This window comes from Tamandua tetradactyla, chromosome 16 (assembly GCF_023851605.1).
Source record: "Tamandua tetradactyla isolate mTamTet1 chromosome 16, mTamTet1.pri, whole genome shotgun sequence".
Lineage (NCBI taxonomy): Eukaryota > Metazoa > Chordata > Mammalia > Pilosa > Myrmecophagidae > Tamandua > Tamandua tetradactyla.
Window position 1 is genome coordinate 15,346,103 of NC_135342.1, and position 13,487 is coordinate 15,359,589.

A 13,487-nucleotide genomic window follows, 5' to 3' on the forward strand; every position below is an offset into this window, starting at 1 on the left:
TGGGCTCTCTGCTTCTTGTGGCTATGTCGTTCTTCTCTGCTCTCTCTGAATCTCCTTCGTTCTCCAAAATGTTTCATCTTTTATAGGACTCCAGAAACTTATCAAGACCCACCCAAATGGGTGGAGTCATGTCATCACCTAATCTAGTTTAACAACCACTCCTGATTGGGTTACATATCCAGGGAGATGGTCTAATTATAAATCCAAGCATACAGTATTGAATAGGGATTATTCTGCATTTATGAAATGGGATTTTGATTAAAACATGGCTTTTCTAGGGGACATACATCTTTTCAAACCAGCGCACAGGCACTGCTATTTATTGCCTCCATTTTCCAGGAGAAGAAACTGACGGAGAGGTGATGTTGCTTTCACAAAGGCACTGCAGCCTGTGAGTGGTGGAGCTGTGAGTCAAACCCACCTCGCTCCCAGGCCTGTGGCTTACCACCCCCACCCCGCTCCAAGCACTGCTGCCCCCTAAATGACAATTACCTTTGAGAGAAATGCTCTGATATACATGGGGAGATAGAAGAAGTAGAAAAGGGAGGCTTTATTGTGGGGAGGGATAAAGGAAGATCCCTGTCTTGCTCGGACTCACTCACCCCCACCCCCACCTTCTGCCTTCCTGCACTTCTGTCTCTTCTCCAAATAGGCAGTACAGGGGTCCACAGGCCTGAGGTCAAACACTTTCTTAGCTGCAGAAGTTGCAGGCTGAGTACCCTGTTGGCCTATCTGCTGCAGAGCTTTGGGGGTAAAGCAGGAGACCCTGCAGCAGGGAAAGATTATAAACATTCACTGAGGGGCCCACATATAATTGGAACAACCATTCTGTAGAGTAGGTACTAGAGTCTCCCCATTTTGCAGATGAGGCAACTGAGGCCCAGAGATGGTAAGTAACCAGTGTCACCCAGTTAGAAAATAATGGGGGTGCATTAAAACCCAGGAACCAGGCTCTCAATAGCAGTCTTTTTTTTTTTTTACATGGGCAGGCACCGGGAATCGAACCCAGGTCCTCCAGCATGGCAGGCAAGCGTCCCCACCTGCTGAGCCACCGTGGCCCGCCCTCAATAGCAGTCTTAACTTGGGTGCAGCCACGGTATCCTCACGTAAAATGGTGGCATGGTGGTATTGCAGTAGGGACCCCCCTGAGGATTGGATTATGTGCAGGAGCCGGGGCAGTCCAAGCCTTGGAGTGTTACAGTCCAGGGGTTGAGCCCCTGCCCCACTTCCTCCTAGTTGTGGGCTTGTTCTCACTGAGAAATGGAGATTGTTATCTGTCATGGTCAGGTTCATGTGTCAACTTGGCCAAGTGGTGGTACCTGTTTGTCTGGTTGGGCAAGTGCTGGCCTGTCTGTTGCTATAATAACTTTTCATAGAATTAAATCATGACCACTAGGCTACATCCACAGCTGATTCCGTTTGTAATCAGCCAAGGGGAGTGTCTTCTTTAATGAGTGATGCTTAATCTAATCACCGGAAGCCTTTTAAGAAGGATTCAGAAGAGACAGGCTCTCTTCCTGCTTCAGCCACCGAGCCTCTCCTGTGGAGTTTGTCCAGACCCTCCATCGGAATCGTCAGATTCACAACCTGCCCTCCAGATTTTGGACTCTACATTCACACAGTTACGTGAGACACATTTTTATAAATTTTATATTTATGAATATTTCCAGTTGATTCTGTTTCTCTAGAGAACCCTAACTAATACAGTATCCCTGCCTTGCCGGTTGGCAGCAGAGACCAGCTCTAGGCACCTGCTTGGCTGATTCTTAACTTCCCCACCTCCTCACCCCATCTGTTTTAATCACTAAAGCTACCAGAATGCAGCACACCAGAGATGGATCGGCTTTTATTAAGGAGATTTACTTAGTTACAAATGTATAGTTCTTCAGAGGAAAGGTAACAAGCTTTTGTCTGAGCTCCTTTGTCAACCGGAATGCACGGGGGTGATGTTCTGGCCCTCTCTCCTGGGTTATGGGTTCTAGAAGTCCACAGCAACAGAACAACGGGGCATCGTTACCTGGCCAAGTTGACACCCTAACCTGACTACCACCCCCAGCCCACATGGTTTTACCTCATCCTGCAAGAGGTGGCAGGAATAGCACTATGTGGACATTTACCATACACCAGGCAGCATCCTAAGAGTAACTTGTTTAAACTTCTGGCAACCCTAGGATGTAGGTACTTCATTATACCCATTTTCCAGAAGTGGAAGCTGAGGGCACAGAAAAGTTGAAAACTTTCCTCCCAAGTTTGACTAATGAGTAGCCACGAAGATGTGAGATCCTGGCTGGATCCGGAGCCTACACTCATAGAGCAGCCCTCAGAAAAGAAAAATTTTGCACCACCTCCCCTCCATCTATCATTTCTATTTGTAGATATCACAAATAGGTAAACATCAGAATATCTTAGTAATCTTCCCAACCGGGGCTTCTCAGACAGTGGGGAGAGTGACAGCATGGTGTCCACGGCGTTTCATGGCAGCTCCTGGCTGAAGTTCAGCAGCGCCAATCTCTAGAGGCTGTGGGGACTTCCAGTTTACCACAGGCCCCACCCAGCCATGCTGACCACTCATCATCTCCCTTGAGGGCCTGGCCCCTCTCCTCAAAGGCCATTCTCCCACCCCACAAAGAAGACACACGACACCACCGATTCTCATGCTTTATTTACAGGTGCCCTCCCCAGGGCCCCCACTTCCCCAGAACCCACAAAGGGGGACCCAGCAGGGCCACAAGTTTGAGGGGGCTGGTGCTACAGGGCATGTTTGTCCAGGGAGTCAGGGGACCCCAGGGAGAAGACTCAACAACATGTAGGTACTAGCTGAATCTGTGGGGGTGGAGGAGGGAGGGAAATTAAGGACTGAGGTTCTCGCAAGTGTAAAGGTGGTCCAGCCACGATGAGGCTGTCAGCCCCCCCCCCCATTCATCCAGCTTCCAGGGACTGCCCATCTCAGGTGGCAGAGGTCCCAGCCACTCCAGATACCAGGATTTTAGCTCTGAGGGTCACCCCTAATAGCCAGTGTCTGTATCTACATGTCAAATCCCCCTCTCTGGAAGCCAGCTCCTCTCACATTTCTCTCTCCAGTTGCTTATATCCAGCTCCCTTGGACATCTTACAGGCACTCTTGATTCCCTCCTTCCTTAGGCCCCAAATCCTGTCTCCCTCTCTACTTCCTCTCTCCACTTCCCCAAACCTAGGAGTCTTTTTTGACTTTCCTTTGCTACCATCTCCTCCTCCAGTCCTTCACCAAAGCCTCTTAGCTCTATCTTAAATGGCTCCAGAAGCCTACCACCTCTTACCCCTCCATGGCCACCATCCTGGTTCAGCCATCATCACCTCCCTTCTGCCATCGCCTCCTCATTGGGCTCCTAGCCTCCACCCCACAGGCCGTTCTCCTTCACAGCAGCCAGAGGGACCCATTTAACACATTAGCCCACGAGACTCTCCTACTAGGACTCTTCAGTGCAGCTGGAATCAAATCGCAGCTCTTGAGCCCCTGCCCTCTCTTCTGTATCCATCTCTGATTCACTGCACTCTAGCCAGGCAGAACTTCTTTCTGTTCCTAAGCCAAGCCTAGTGCCTTCCTACCACAGGGCCCTTGCAAATGCTGTTCCTTCTGCCTAGAATCTCAACCTTCTATTCCTCCCAAATCTGTCTCTTTCACCGCCTCCACACATGGCCTAAATGTCACCTCCTGAGAGAAGTCCTCCAGGACCATCCTAGGCCTCCTAATTTCCCCTTCATAAGCCATTCCATGAAGCCAAGGCATATATGATGTTTTGTCCCGTGGTCTGTTTCCCCTACTCAGTTGTGAGCTCCAGAACAGCAGGGACCTTGCCTTCTGTTTCCCTCTCCCCCGTTTCCCGGAGCCCCCAGGGCCTGGCACACAGTGGGCGTTCAATAAATACTTGCTAACTGAATGGACAGTGATGATCCCGCTGCCTAGCAGTAACTTTCCAAGACCCGGGCCTCGTCCCCGGGCCGTGGCAGGGTCCCCGAGGACAGGGCTCGGCCGGCGGGAACCTCGCCGGGACCGGAGCCCGAGCGCAGGGCCCGAGAGGCCCGCCCGGGCGGGTGGCTCTGCTGGTCGCCGAGGCCGCGGCGCAGGCGGCAGCGGTGCCACCCACGGCGGATCTCCGACCGCACCTGCAAAGGGCAGGCGCTCAGACGCGAAGCCGTTCCCCGCGTGGCCGCCAGGGGGCGCGGGCGGCGGGCTGGGGCTCCTCCTACCTCCTTGTTGATGAAGCAGTAGAGAATGCTGACCAGGAAACCCTGTCCCGGGAGCGGCGGGAGTTAGGTCGGAGGTGGAGGAAAGGACCGTAGCCACCCCCTTAATGAACTGTGACCCACGCCGGGACCCAGAGCACCTCGGCTGCCGCCACCCTGGTCCGAGCAATACCGGGTGGGGGTCAAGAAGGGCGGACTCGGAGGTAGGTTGCGAAAGATCCCCACTTCCTTCTCCCCCACCCTCCCACCCCCGTGCCTCAGTTTCTTCAGGGAAACTGGACCATAGGAAAATAAACTTGAGTTTCTGAGAATTAATTGATTTAACGATATACACGAATCTCCTCTTCTTTTTCTGAATCTTAATATTCCCTAAATATATTACTGCTCCCTACTCATCAGCCAGAAGAATCGTAGTAAATCTAACTCAGGTCTCTAAATTAAAAATAAATATATAAAAAAAATCTCTAACTCAGATCGAGTCAGTCCTCATACCTGCTCTCTGATACCAGCTCCTCTCATCCCCCTTGCTTGCTCTGCCTCCGGGATGATGCACTTGCTGTTTCCTGGACCATTTTCCCCAAATATCTGCCTGGCTTGTGCGCTCATCTTCCTGGGTTTCTGTCCCCAAGTCTCCTTCTCAAGGAGGTCCTCCCTGACCCTCCGTCTAAAGCAGCAGCCCCACCCTCCCTCGGGTACCCTTCTCTTGCCTTTTGTTCTCCAGGCACATCCCACGTCCTGACCTCTATATTGTTATATCGCGTTTACTGGGTCTCTCCCATGGGTCTCTCCCACGACAGGACACAGACCTTTACCTATGTGGTTCTTGGCAAAAGCCCCACAGAAAGCTTGGAGGAGTTCTCAGTTCCAAGTACTCAATACATCTTTGCTGAACTGAATGAGTGAGCAGCTTTAGGAGATGGGCCTGGTATCCACCTTACATTAGAAGGTTAAGTCCCAGCAGGGTGAAGGGGGGGGGGGGGGGCAGCGGGGCATGAGGGTGAAGCAGGCTACTGCAGGGTCCTTAAATTGTGGAGTGAGTGCCTCCTTACATTTTGCACACTTGGCTTGCCAGGCCCTAGTCCTGCCCCTGAGGTGAAGGCATTTATCTAAACCACAGTGCTGGGAAGTGACAGAAGCCGCACTGGGCTTCAGGTCTGCCTGGCCTCCACGCATTCCCTCTTCACCTGGAGCAGTCCTTCTGGGGCTACTCGGGCTTCTGTCTTGGTCCGCCCAGCTTCCCTCAGTCCAGGCCAGCGCTGGCTCAGAATTGTGCGTTGAATGAATGAGTGAACAAAATCCCATCGTTGCATCCCGTTCAGTGGCTGTTGCCAGGGGATGATTTTTAGCCCTGGAGCCCCGCCGGGAAGCACCCCATTCCCTGGCCCCGGATACCTGGAAGGAGCTGAGGAAGATCTCAAAGCCGAGCTTGGCGAAGCGCAGGGTGCCTCGGGCCTGTTCCTCGGTCACGGGCGCAAACACCACCTCATGGACGCCCAGCAGGGGCACCAGCGTCAGGGTGGAGCGCGCCAGCCTGGGGGAGGAGGGTGGCAGTGGCCCCGCGGCACCCCGCACCCCCCCCCCCCCGCTCACCGTGGGCCCCCTGGCCCGCTGCCCCTGTCCCATCACCCTCACCTCAGCCGGTAATCCGGGCAGCGCATCTGCTGCGTCCTCAGCTTGGACACGAGGATGCCAAGAATGCGGATGAAGATGAGGAAATTAACCTGCGGGAGAGCGAGAAGCTGAGCTGGTTCCTATCCGGTCCTGGGAGAGGGGAGCGCGGGGCTTCCCAAGACAGGAAGTCTAGGAGGACGGCCTGGAGGAGGCGGGAGCAGTCATACCAAGATGGTCATGAGGATGGGGGTACGGATGATCCACCAGATGGCTTTAACATCGTTCCGCTCCCAGCACCTGGGAGAGGGGGTGAGCCCTAAGAGACCGACAGGCCCAAGGTGTCACCGGAACGCGCCAGCTCCGCCCACCAGCCAGCCCCGCCAAGCCCCTACGCGCCGCCAGACCCCGCCCACGTCCCTCATGGCTGTGCCCACTTTCCGGCCCCATCCCACCCGGGTTACCGCCAAGCCTCTAGACGCCGTCAGGCCCCGCCCACGGCCCTCAAAGCCCCGCGCCCTGCCCCAGGCCCCGCGACTCACTGCGTGTTCTCGTACAGGTACCTGAAGATCACCCAGGGAATGACGAAAAGCGCGGGGGCCCCTGTGCAGACCGCGCCCCCCGCCCCCCACCCCACCGCAGCTGTCAGCACGTGCACGGGGGCCCCCGCCAGGCCCAGCCCCGCGAATTCCCCAGGCGCGGAGGGAAAGGCCCAAGCCGAGGAGAGGGAAGGAGGGCGGCCAGGGGCGGGCGGAGGCGCGCCGGGAGGGGTCCGGGCCTGAGTCGCGGCTCACCCCAGCCGAAAAGCAGGTAGCAGTGGAAGTGGCCCCCCTCGGAGCCTCCCACCATCACCAGGAGACTGTGCAGGTAGATGCCCTCCACCAGCAGCCACGTGTAGTTGGCGCCCACGCAGTACTGGGTGACGATCTGTGCGGTGCGGCAGGAGGCTAGGGCCTGGGGGGAGGCCAGAGAGGAGAGAGAGCAGTAAGGGCCGCCAGGGTGTCCCCCAAGTCTTTTCCCATCTGGTCCTCCTTCTACCCCGATACCTTGCCATCAAACGTTCAGCCCCCTCTGTATCCCCAAAAGGTGGTGTCTGTGGTTGGCTTTTCTCACCCTGTTTTCGTCCCCTATATGACCTCTCCCACCCAACACCCTGAACAATTGACGTCTATCTTGCTATCAGAGTTTCTCCCAGGCCCCCCAAATATGGTCTTTCCCACCCATCTCCTTCTAAGACTTGAAATCTTCTCTAACATTAAAAGATTGTCCCATCTCACTAGTTTCTCCCACCAGCATTGGACTCTTCCTCTCCATGCCTTCTTAACAATTGGAGTGGCGCATCTTGCCAACGCATAGTTTTCCCTCTCAATTCATGCCCCACAGCCCCATGGGGCCCCTTCCGCTCTATCTCCTGGGAACAACTGGAATTACCCAAATCTTCCTGCCAGATCGTTTCTCCCACCCTAAGATCGCCCAATAGAAATGGCGAGAAGGGGAAAATTCAACTTCCCCGTGTGGAGAATTCCTGATATTCTCACAAGCAGTGGGGACAACCAAAGCAATAGGCCTAGCCCTCAGTCTTGGGGTTTGTTCATATGAAACTTATCCCCACAAAGGATAGGCTAAGCCTACTTAAAATTAGGCCTAAGAGTCATCCCCAGAGAACCTCTTTTGTTGCTCAAATGTGGGCTTTCTCTCTCAGCCAACACAGCAAGCAAACTCTCTGCCCTCCCCCTCTCTACCTGGGACCTGACTCCCAGGGGTGTGGACCTTCCTGGCAACATGGGACAGAAATCCCAGAATGAGCTGGGACTCAGCATCAAGGGATTGAGAAAACCTTCTCGACCAAAAGGGGGAAGAGAGAAAGGAGACAAAATAAAGTGTCAATGGCTGAGAGAGTTCAAACAGAGTTGAGAGGTTATCCTGGAGGTTATTCTTATGCATTATATAGATAGCACCTTTTTTAAGGCATATTGGAGAGGCTGGAAGAAGGTGCCTGAAAATGTAGAGCTGTGTTCCAGTAGCCATGTTTCTTTTTTATTTTTTTATTTTTAATTAAAAAATATATAACAACAAACGCAAACATTCTTAACTTATGATCATTTCGTTCTACAAATATAATCAGTAATTCACAATATCATCATATAGTTGCATATTCATCATGATGATCATTTCTTAGAACATTTGCATAATTCAGAAAAAGAAATAGAGACAACAGAAAAAAATTCATACATACCATACCCCTTACCCCTCCCTTTCATTGATCGTTAGCATTTCAATCTAAATTTCTTTTAACATTTGCTCCCCCTATTATTTATTTTTATTCCATATGTTTTACTCGTCTGTTGATAAGGTAGATAAAAGGAACATCAGACACGAGGTTTTCAACAATCACACGTCATATTGTGAAAGCTTTATCATTATACCATCAACTTCCTGGCCATCCCAGAGTGGGGCAGGATCCCATTTGGGGAAGCAGTGGGATGGTGCTCACCTGGTTCCAGAGAGCTGGGGCCCGATCCCCAGGGTAGGGGCCAGGTGGAGGCAGCAGCCGGTCTCGGGTAAGGATGGCTGCTGCCCGCAGAATGAAGGAGGTGAACAGGTTGATGTGGATATAGTTGCGAGTGCAGTGCAGCCTCCTGGGGGATGCAGGGGGCAGTTCTGGGGAGCCCCTGGAGGGGTACCCCACCCACACAGAATCCACATAAACCACCCTCCTGGCCTTTCCGTTGAGCCACCAGTGGATATTGGAGCTGGTGGAGCCTGTCCACCCCACCCAACTGGGCACACCTCTGCCACCATGACTCAGGGTGGGGGTGGGGGTCCCACCTAAAGAAACTAAGGAAGAACAGGGCCAGCAGCAGTGTGGCGAGGGACAAGGAGTAGCCAACGGTGTACATGACCTGCAGCCGCTCCAAGATCAGCCTTTGGTCCTGGTGGGGATCAAAGGGGACACAGGAACAGGGCTCAGCTATCCCACCAGACTCAGCATAGCATGGCTGGAAGGACATCTGCTTTTTATTCCTGTCCAACAGCCCCCTTTTCTCTTGGGAAAACTTCTATCCTGGTTTGCGTAGGGCTCCCCCACCCCTTAGCTTCAGGACTGGGCATGTGGTCAGGCAACCAGGACATTCTATCTAACACCTGCCCCCCACCCACAGTGGCGAGTTCAGGGCAGGCATATCACCCAAATCGGGCCAATGAGAGCCGGTCGGACCTGGGACAACAAGTTGGAACTACCGAGGACGGGAGCTCAGTCTTTCCAGTTCTTTGTTGTTAGGATGGGAGCCTGGGGTTAATGGGGGGCCACCTTTATCACCCCACAGGAAAAAAAGGTGGCCAGCACAGAGGAAAACTGGACTGTGGTATCCTGGGAATGAATGAGGTTCCCAGCCACACCTGGATGCAGCGGGGCCTGGAGTGATGGACTGATTTGTACTTTTCAACCATAGGAGACAAAACATTTGTCTTTCTTTCTCTTGGAGCTGGGTTCCTGTCACTTGCAACCCAGAGTCCTGAGCAGTCCAAGGACTCTCAGGCTCAGCCTGAGGCGCTGCCTTCTTCTCTCCTTGGACCTCCTAACCTGAATCACCCACCCCTTCGCACCTGGAAGGCCCCATTCTTCTCAGGGTCCTCACACTGGGAATGGTCCCTCCAAGGTCCCCACTGCCCATCACTCCCACACTGGCGGAGGACGAAGCCTGCAGCCACTATGGGGAAACAAGGAAGAGGGACTCAGAGGCACTGAGGTGGGGGGGGGAGAGGAAGGGAGGGAGAGAGGGAGGGGGAGGAGAGAGATGAAGACAGAAGGAAACTGGGAAGCAAAGGCAGAGAGGGACTACCAGAGTGATGATGATGAGAACAATAAACCATTGACTTCACATGTGCTCAGTGTTCACAAGCCTATGCCATCCGTACTTTCAGCATGCCCATTTTACAGATGAAGAAACTGAGACACAAGGAGGTAAAATAAGGATGGCCCACCCAGAGTAGATGAGTCAGGAGAGACACAGCTGGATCGAAAAGAACACCACACGGGGTGCAGGTGAGCTGGGAGGGTGTCTGGGACACGGGTTGAGAGTCCTTGGGTCTGGGGAGGGGCGGGGTTCCTGGAGTAGGGGGGTGGGGACGAGGGATGCTCACCGTGGTGGTACCAGGGCAGGTACCAGGGGCAGGACGCACGGGCAGTGGCATTGGGTGCGGTGTAGTCCCAGCAAATGTACATATCGAAGGACCCGTTACAACCGAGGCCTGGAGGTAGGTGTGTGGGGACCAGACACGGACGGAGGGGACCTGTGGCCCCAGTGCCAGCGAAGTCTACTGTCTGCAAGCCCTGCCCTAGCCCCCGGCTCTGCATCAAGCTCCGCCCACCACCCTCAGGCCCCGCCCATCAGCCAAATCCCCGCCCCAGATTCTTCCCACCCCACAGGTCTTCCCCAGGCCCCACCCCAAAGTTCCCCCTTCAAGTTCCACATCAGACCTCACCCAAGTCTCCTCCCATTTCAAACATCGTCCCGAGCCACGCCTCAGTCTCCGCCCCTCCCACTGCATTCAGATCGAGGCCCCGCCCACCGAGGCCAAGCCCCACCCACGCTCCTCCGACCCAGCCCCCACACACCGGTCCCAGAGGGCTCCTCAGGCCCCTCCCGTCAAGCCTCGGCCCGCCTCTAAGACCCAGCCCCACCCTCCTGCCACCAGCTCATCCCGCCGCACCTAAGGGGGGCCCCGCGGCCACCAGGGCTTCCTGGCATTCCCTGCGGTACCGTTCCCAGCGCTGGTAGAGCTCCCCCGTCGTCTGCCCCTCAGAGCCTGCCTATGAAATGAGAGAGGGGAGGACCCCCTTCCCAAACCGAACCCTGCTAACAGGCAGCTCTTTTCGCGTGGCCCAGAAACAGCTCAGAGGGACTTGGAAGGACTATTGAGTTTTGCCCGGGAGTTTGGGGTGATTATTTGCAGCGAGAGGCCGAAAAGCTTCAGGAAAATCGGGGAGGGGTGGCTGGAAATCAGCAGGAGGATTTGTTGGGGGAAAAAAAGATGGTCTGGCAACAAACATCCAAACTTGATTGGGCAAGCTGGGCAGTCTGAAAACTCTTTGTGATTCGGGGAGACTTAAAACCGTCCCCGGACATCCCGCCAAACCCTAATCACCTATGGCTCGCCGGGCCCTCACCTCCGCCCTCCAGATCAGCGAGAGCAGCAGCAGCAGCAGCAGCCGCCAGGCCGGAAAGTTGGGCATCCTGAGGACGTCAGGGCATGGAGGCATCGAAGGGTGTTGGTCCTGCAGAAGCAGTCCGGCCTGAAGGGTCCAAGGACAGGGTCAGGCACCCCCCACCTCCCACCTCCTCCATCCCCAACGCCCTGAGCCTTAGGGATTCACACCCACCGACGGGGAGACGGGAAAACCGAGATCCATCTCCCCCGCGCCCACCGCACCGGCGAATTGGGGCGGGGGAGAGGTGGGCAGGGGCCGCCTAGGGTGGTGGGCGGAGCCGAGCGCTGGCACGTGACCTCCCGCGGGCCCGGCCCCCAATTTGTTGCTGGGGCAGCAGCGGAGGAAGGGGGGCTGTTTGCTGAGGGGGCAAAGACTAGCGCTAGAGCTGGGCTGGGCGGAAACGCACGTGTCACCCAGTGTCTAGACCCCGCGACTCTGGGGCACCTGGGACCACCTTGGAGAAGAGGGAGTAGAAACCGTCAACCAAGGCTGGGGGCGGGGAGGGGGGACTTGAAACAAACAACCCCCGGTCGGCGTTCCCACTCATCTGAGTCCAAATCACTCCTAGGAACCCAACGCTATAGACTTTCCCCGATGTGAATCAAGTCGAGAGTCAGCGGGACAACCCCTCTCCCTGCATCTGAATAGTCCGGGGCGAGAGACGCTCCCATTTGCAGGGACCCAGAGGCCTGGAAATCTCCGGCCCCACCTCTACCCCTCACCCCGCGGCGGCACCACGTAGGGAAAGAGCGGAGCAGGGAGGCTCTCAGGGTCCCCGTTACACAAGCACGGAGTCAGAGACGGAGCAGACAGAGATATAGAGACTGAGAGACAGAGACACGCAGCCAGAGAGCAGAGACCAAGGGACAGAAACGCCACCCAGAGATATGGGCTAAGGGAGAAAGAGAGGTAGAGACATGGACAGAGAAAGAGTAGGGGAAAGAGAGAAATGAGCAAGCCCAGAGATTTAGAGGCTAAGCAGAGACATAGGAAAGAGACTGCAGGCACCGAGAGTCAAAAAGAGAAAAAGGCAGAAGCAGAGACCGAGAGATTGAGGGTGTGTGTGTGGGGTTAGGGGAACCCGTGGGGACTGGGGGAGCCCTTGCCTGCCCACCCCCTGCTGCGCTCACCTGCTTCTGCTGGTGCTGCCTTCACTGTCTCATCCAGGCTCTGGGGAGGCAACAGGCGCTGGCAGCCTGGGCCATGGGAGGGGGCGGGACCGGGGCGGGACAAGGGACAGGAGGGGCGCGCTCTGGGGCAGACTCACTCGGAGGAGGAGGAGAGGGCTGTGGTGTCTGAGGATCACAATCACCCAGTCACGCGTGACCAGGCACACCCCCGCCCCCAGGCCTGGGCATGTCCTTTCCACAACCCACCCCCCACCCCCCACCCCCCACCACCCACCCCCCACCACCCACCCCAACCCTGGTCGCAGAGAGCTCATTCCACCCCCACAGAGCCACTGTCACAAAGTCCCCCCCACAGCATCACACACGGGCGCACCCTGAGCCGCCGTCCCAGGACCTCACAGGCTATTGCAAGGAGTCCCACATTCACTCACAGCCCTGCATTCCCACAGTCCCGGGGCTGACAGCCACATGCCCAGGGCCTCACATGCCCAGTAAACACAACCACAGTTTCACACAGTCTCGACGATACCGTGCCAGCCACACACAGTCCATGCAATCGCTAGGGCACGTCCCAAACATCATCTGCCTCCCCCTCCTGGCAATCTGCACCCCCCCCCCCCACTGTCCTGTCCACACCCAGCAGAGGGGAGGGGCAAGGGCCCGGTTATCCTGGTCACACTGGGTCCCCAGGGCACAGAGCAGGGGCTCAGTGAACGATTGTTGGAAGAAGCAAATGCACTCGGTTATATGGTTGCTAACAAAGCCATTGGTTCCTTAATGACACCACTGAAGGTCACACGCAATGCTGCACAACCGCACCCACCTACAGTCTCACAGACGTCACATAAATCACCTACAGGATCCTCAAAGCCCCAGCTTGGCACGGCCTCCAGCTGCCACCCGGGCGCCCACTCTCACGAGCTCTCGGCGTTCCGCTGTCATGTGGTCACCCGTGCGCAAACCGTCACACCCAGGGGCATGGACTGTACAGCCACACAACTCACGTGCCACCATCCCACAGCCACACACAGTCCCAGTCACACCTGCCATGCACTGCAATCTCACAGACACACACTGGGCCACAGTCTCGAGGTCACAGTCAACACGGAATCACGCGCCTTCTCACAATCTCTCCTTCCCTTCTCTTGCTTTGTCTTCAACCCTAGGGGACACGTGTGCGTGAGAACCGAGTCCCAGTTCTCAGCGCTGTCCCTGGGCCCTCTTAACGCAGACTGCGGACACCCGCAGCCCCATCTCCCTGTCAACACTGAGGAGCACGTCCTCCCCCCCGGGACCTAAGAGGAGTGAGGCAG

The 13,487-nt window shown here is 55.8% G+C and overlaps 1 protein-coding gene across 1 annotated transcript; it reads right to left on the reverse strand.

Moving 5' to 3' along the window:
- Nucleotides 1-3,939: 3,939 nt before the first annotated feature.
- On the reverse strand, nt 3,940-12,205 carry GIPR (gastric inhibitory polypeptide receptor). Its single transcript, XM_077133596.1, has 14 exons — nt 12,175-12,205; nt 11,003-11,128; nt 10,546-10,645; nt 9,976-10,083; nt 9,439-9,542; nt 8,662-8,765; nt 8,327-8,471; nt 6,627-6,786; nt 6,375-6,435; nt 6,063-6,132; nt 5,857-5,945; nt 5,617-5,755; nt 4,228-4,269; nt 3,940-4,143 (listed from the first exon to the last, which is right to left on the reverse strand). Exons 2-14 carry the CDS (start codon nt 11,093-11,095, stop codon nt 3,940-3,942), a joined length of 1,419 nt encoding a protein of 472 aa, XP_076989711.1. The 5' UTR covers nt 11,096-11,128; nt 12,175-12,205.
- Nucleotides 12,206-13,487: the final 1,282 nt, after the last annotated feature.

Excerpts from the sequence above, each read along its gene's own strand:
- GIPR (XM_077133596.1), bottom strand. The coding sequence starts at position 11,095 with ATGCCTCCATGCCCTGACGTCCTCAGGATGCCCAACTTTCCGGCCTGG. Across the intron at positions 10,646-11,002 it reads CGCTGATCTGGAGGGCGGAG|GCAGGCTCTGAGGGGCAGAC; the intron begins GTGAGGGCCCGG and ends CTCATTTCATAG. Across the intron at positions 10,084-10,545 it reads GGCCGCGGGGCCCCCCTTAG|GCCTCGGTTGTAACGGGTCC; the intron begins GTGCGGCGGGAT and ends ACCTACCTCCAG.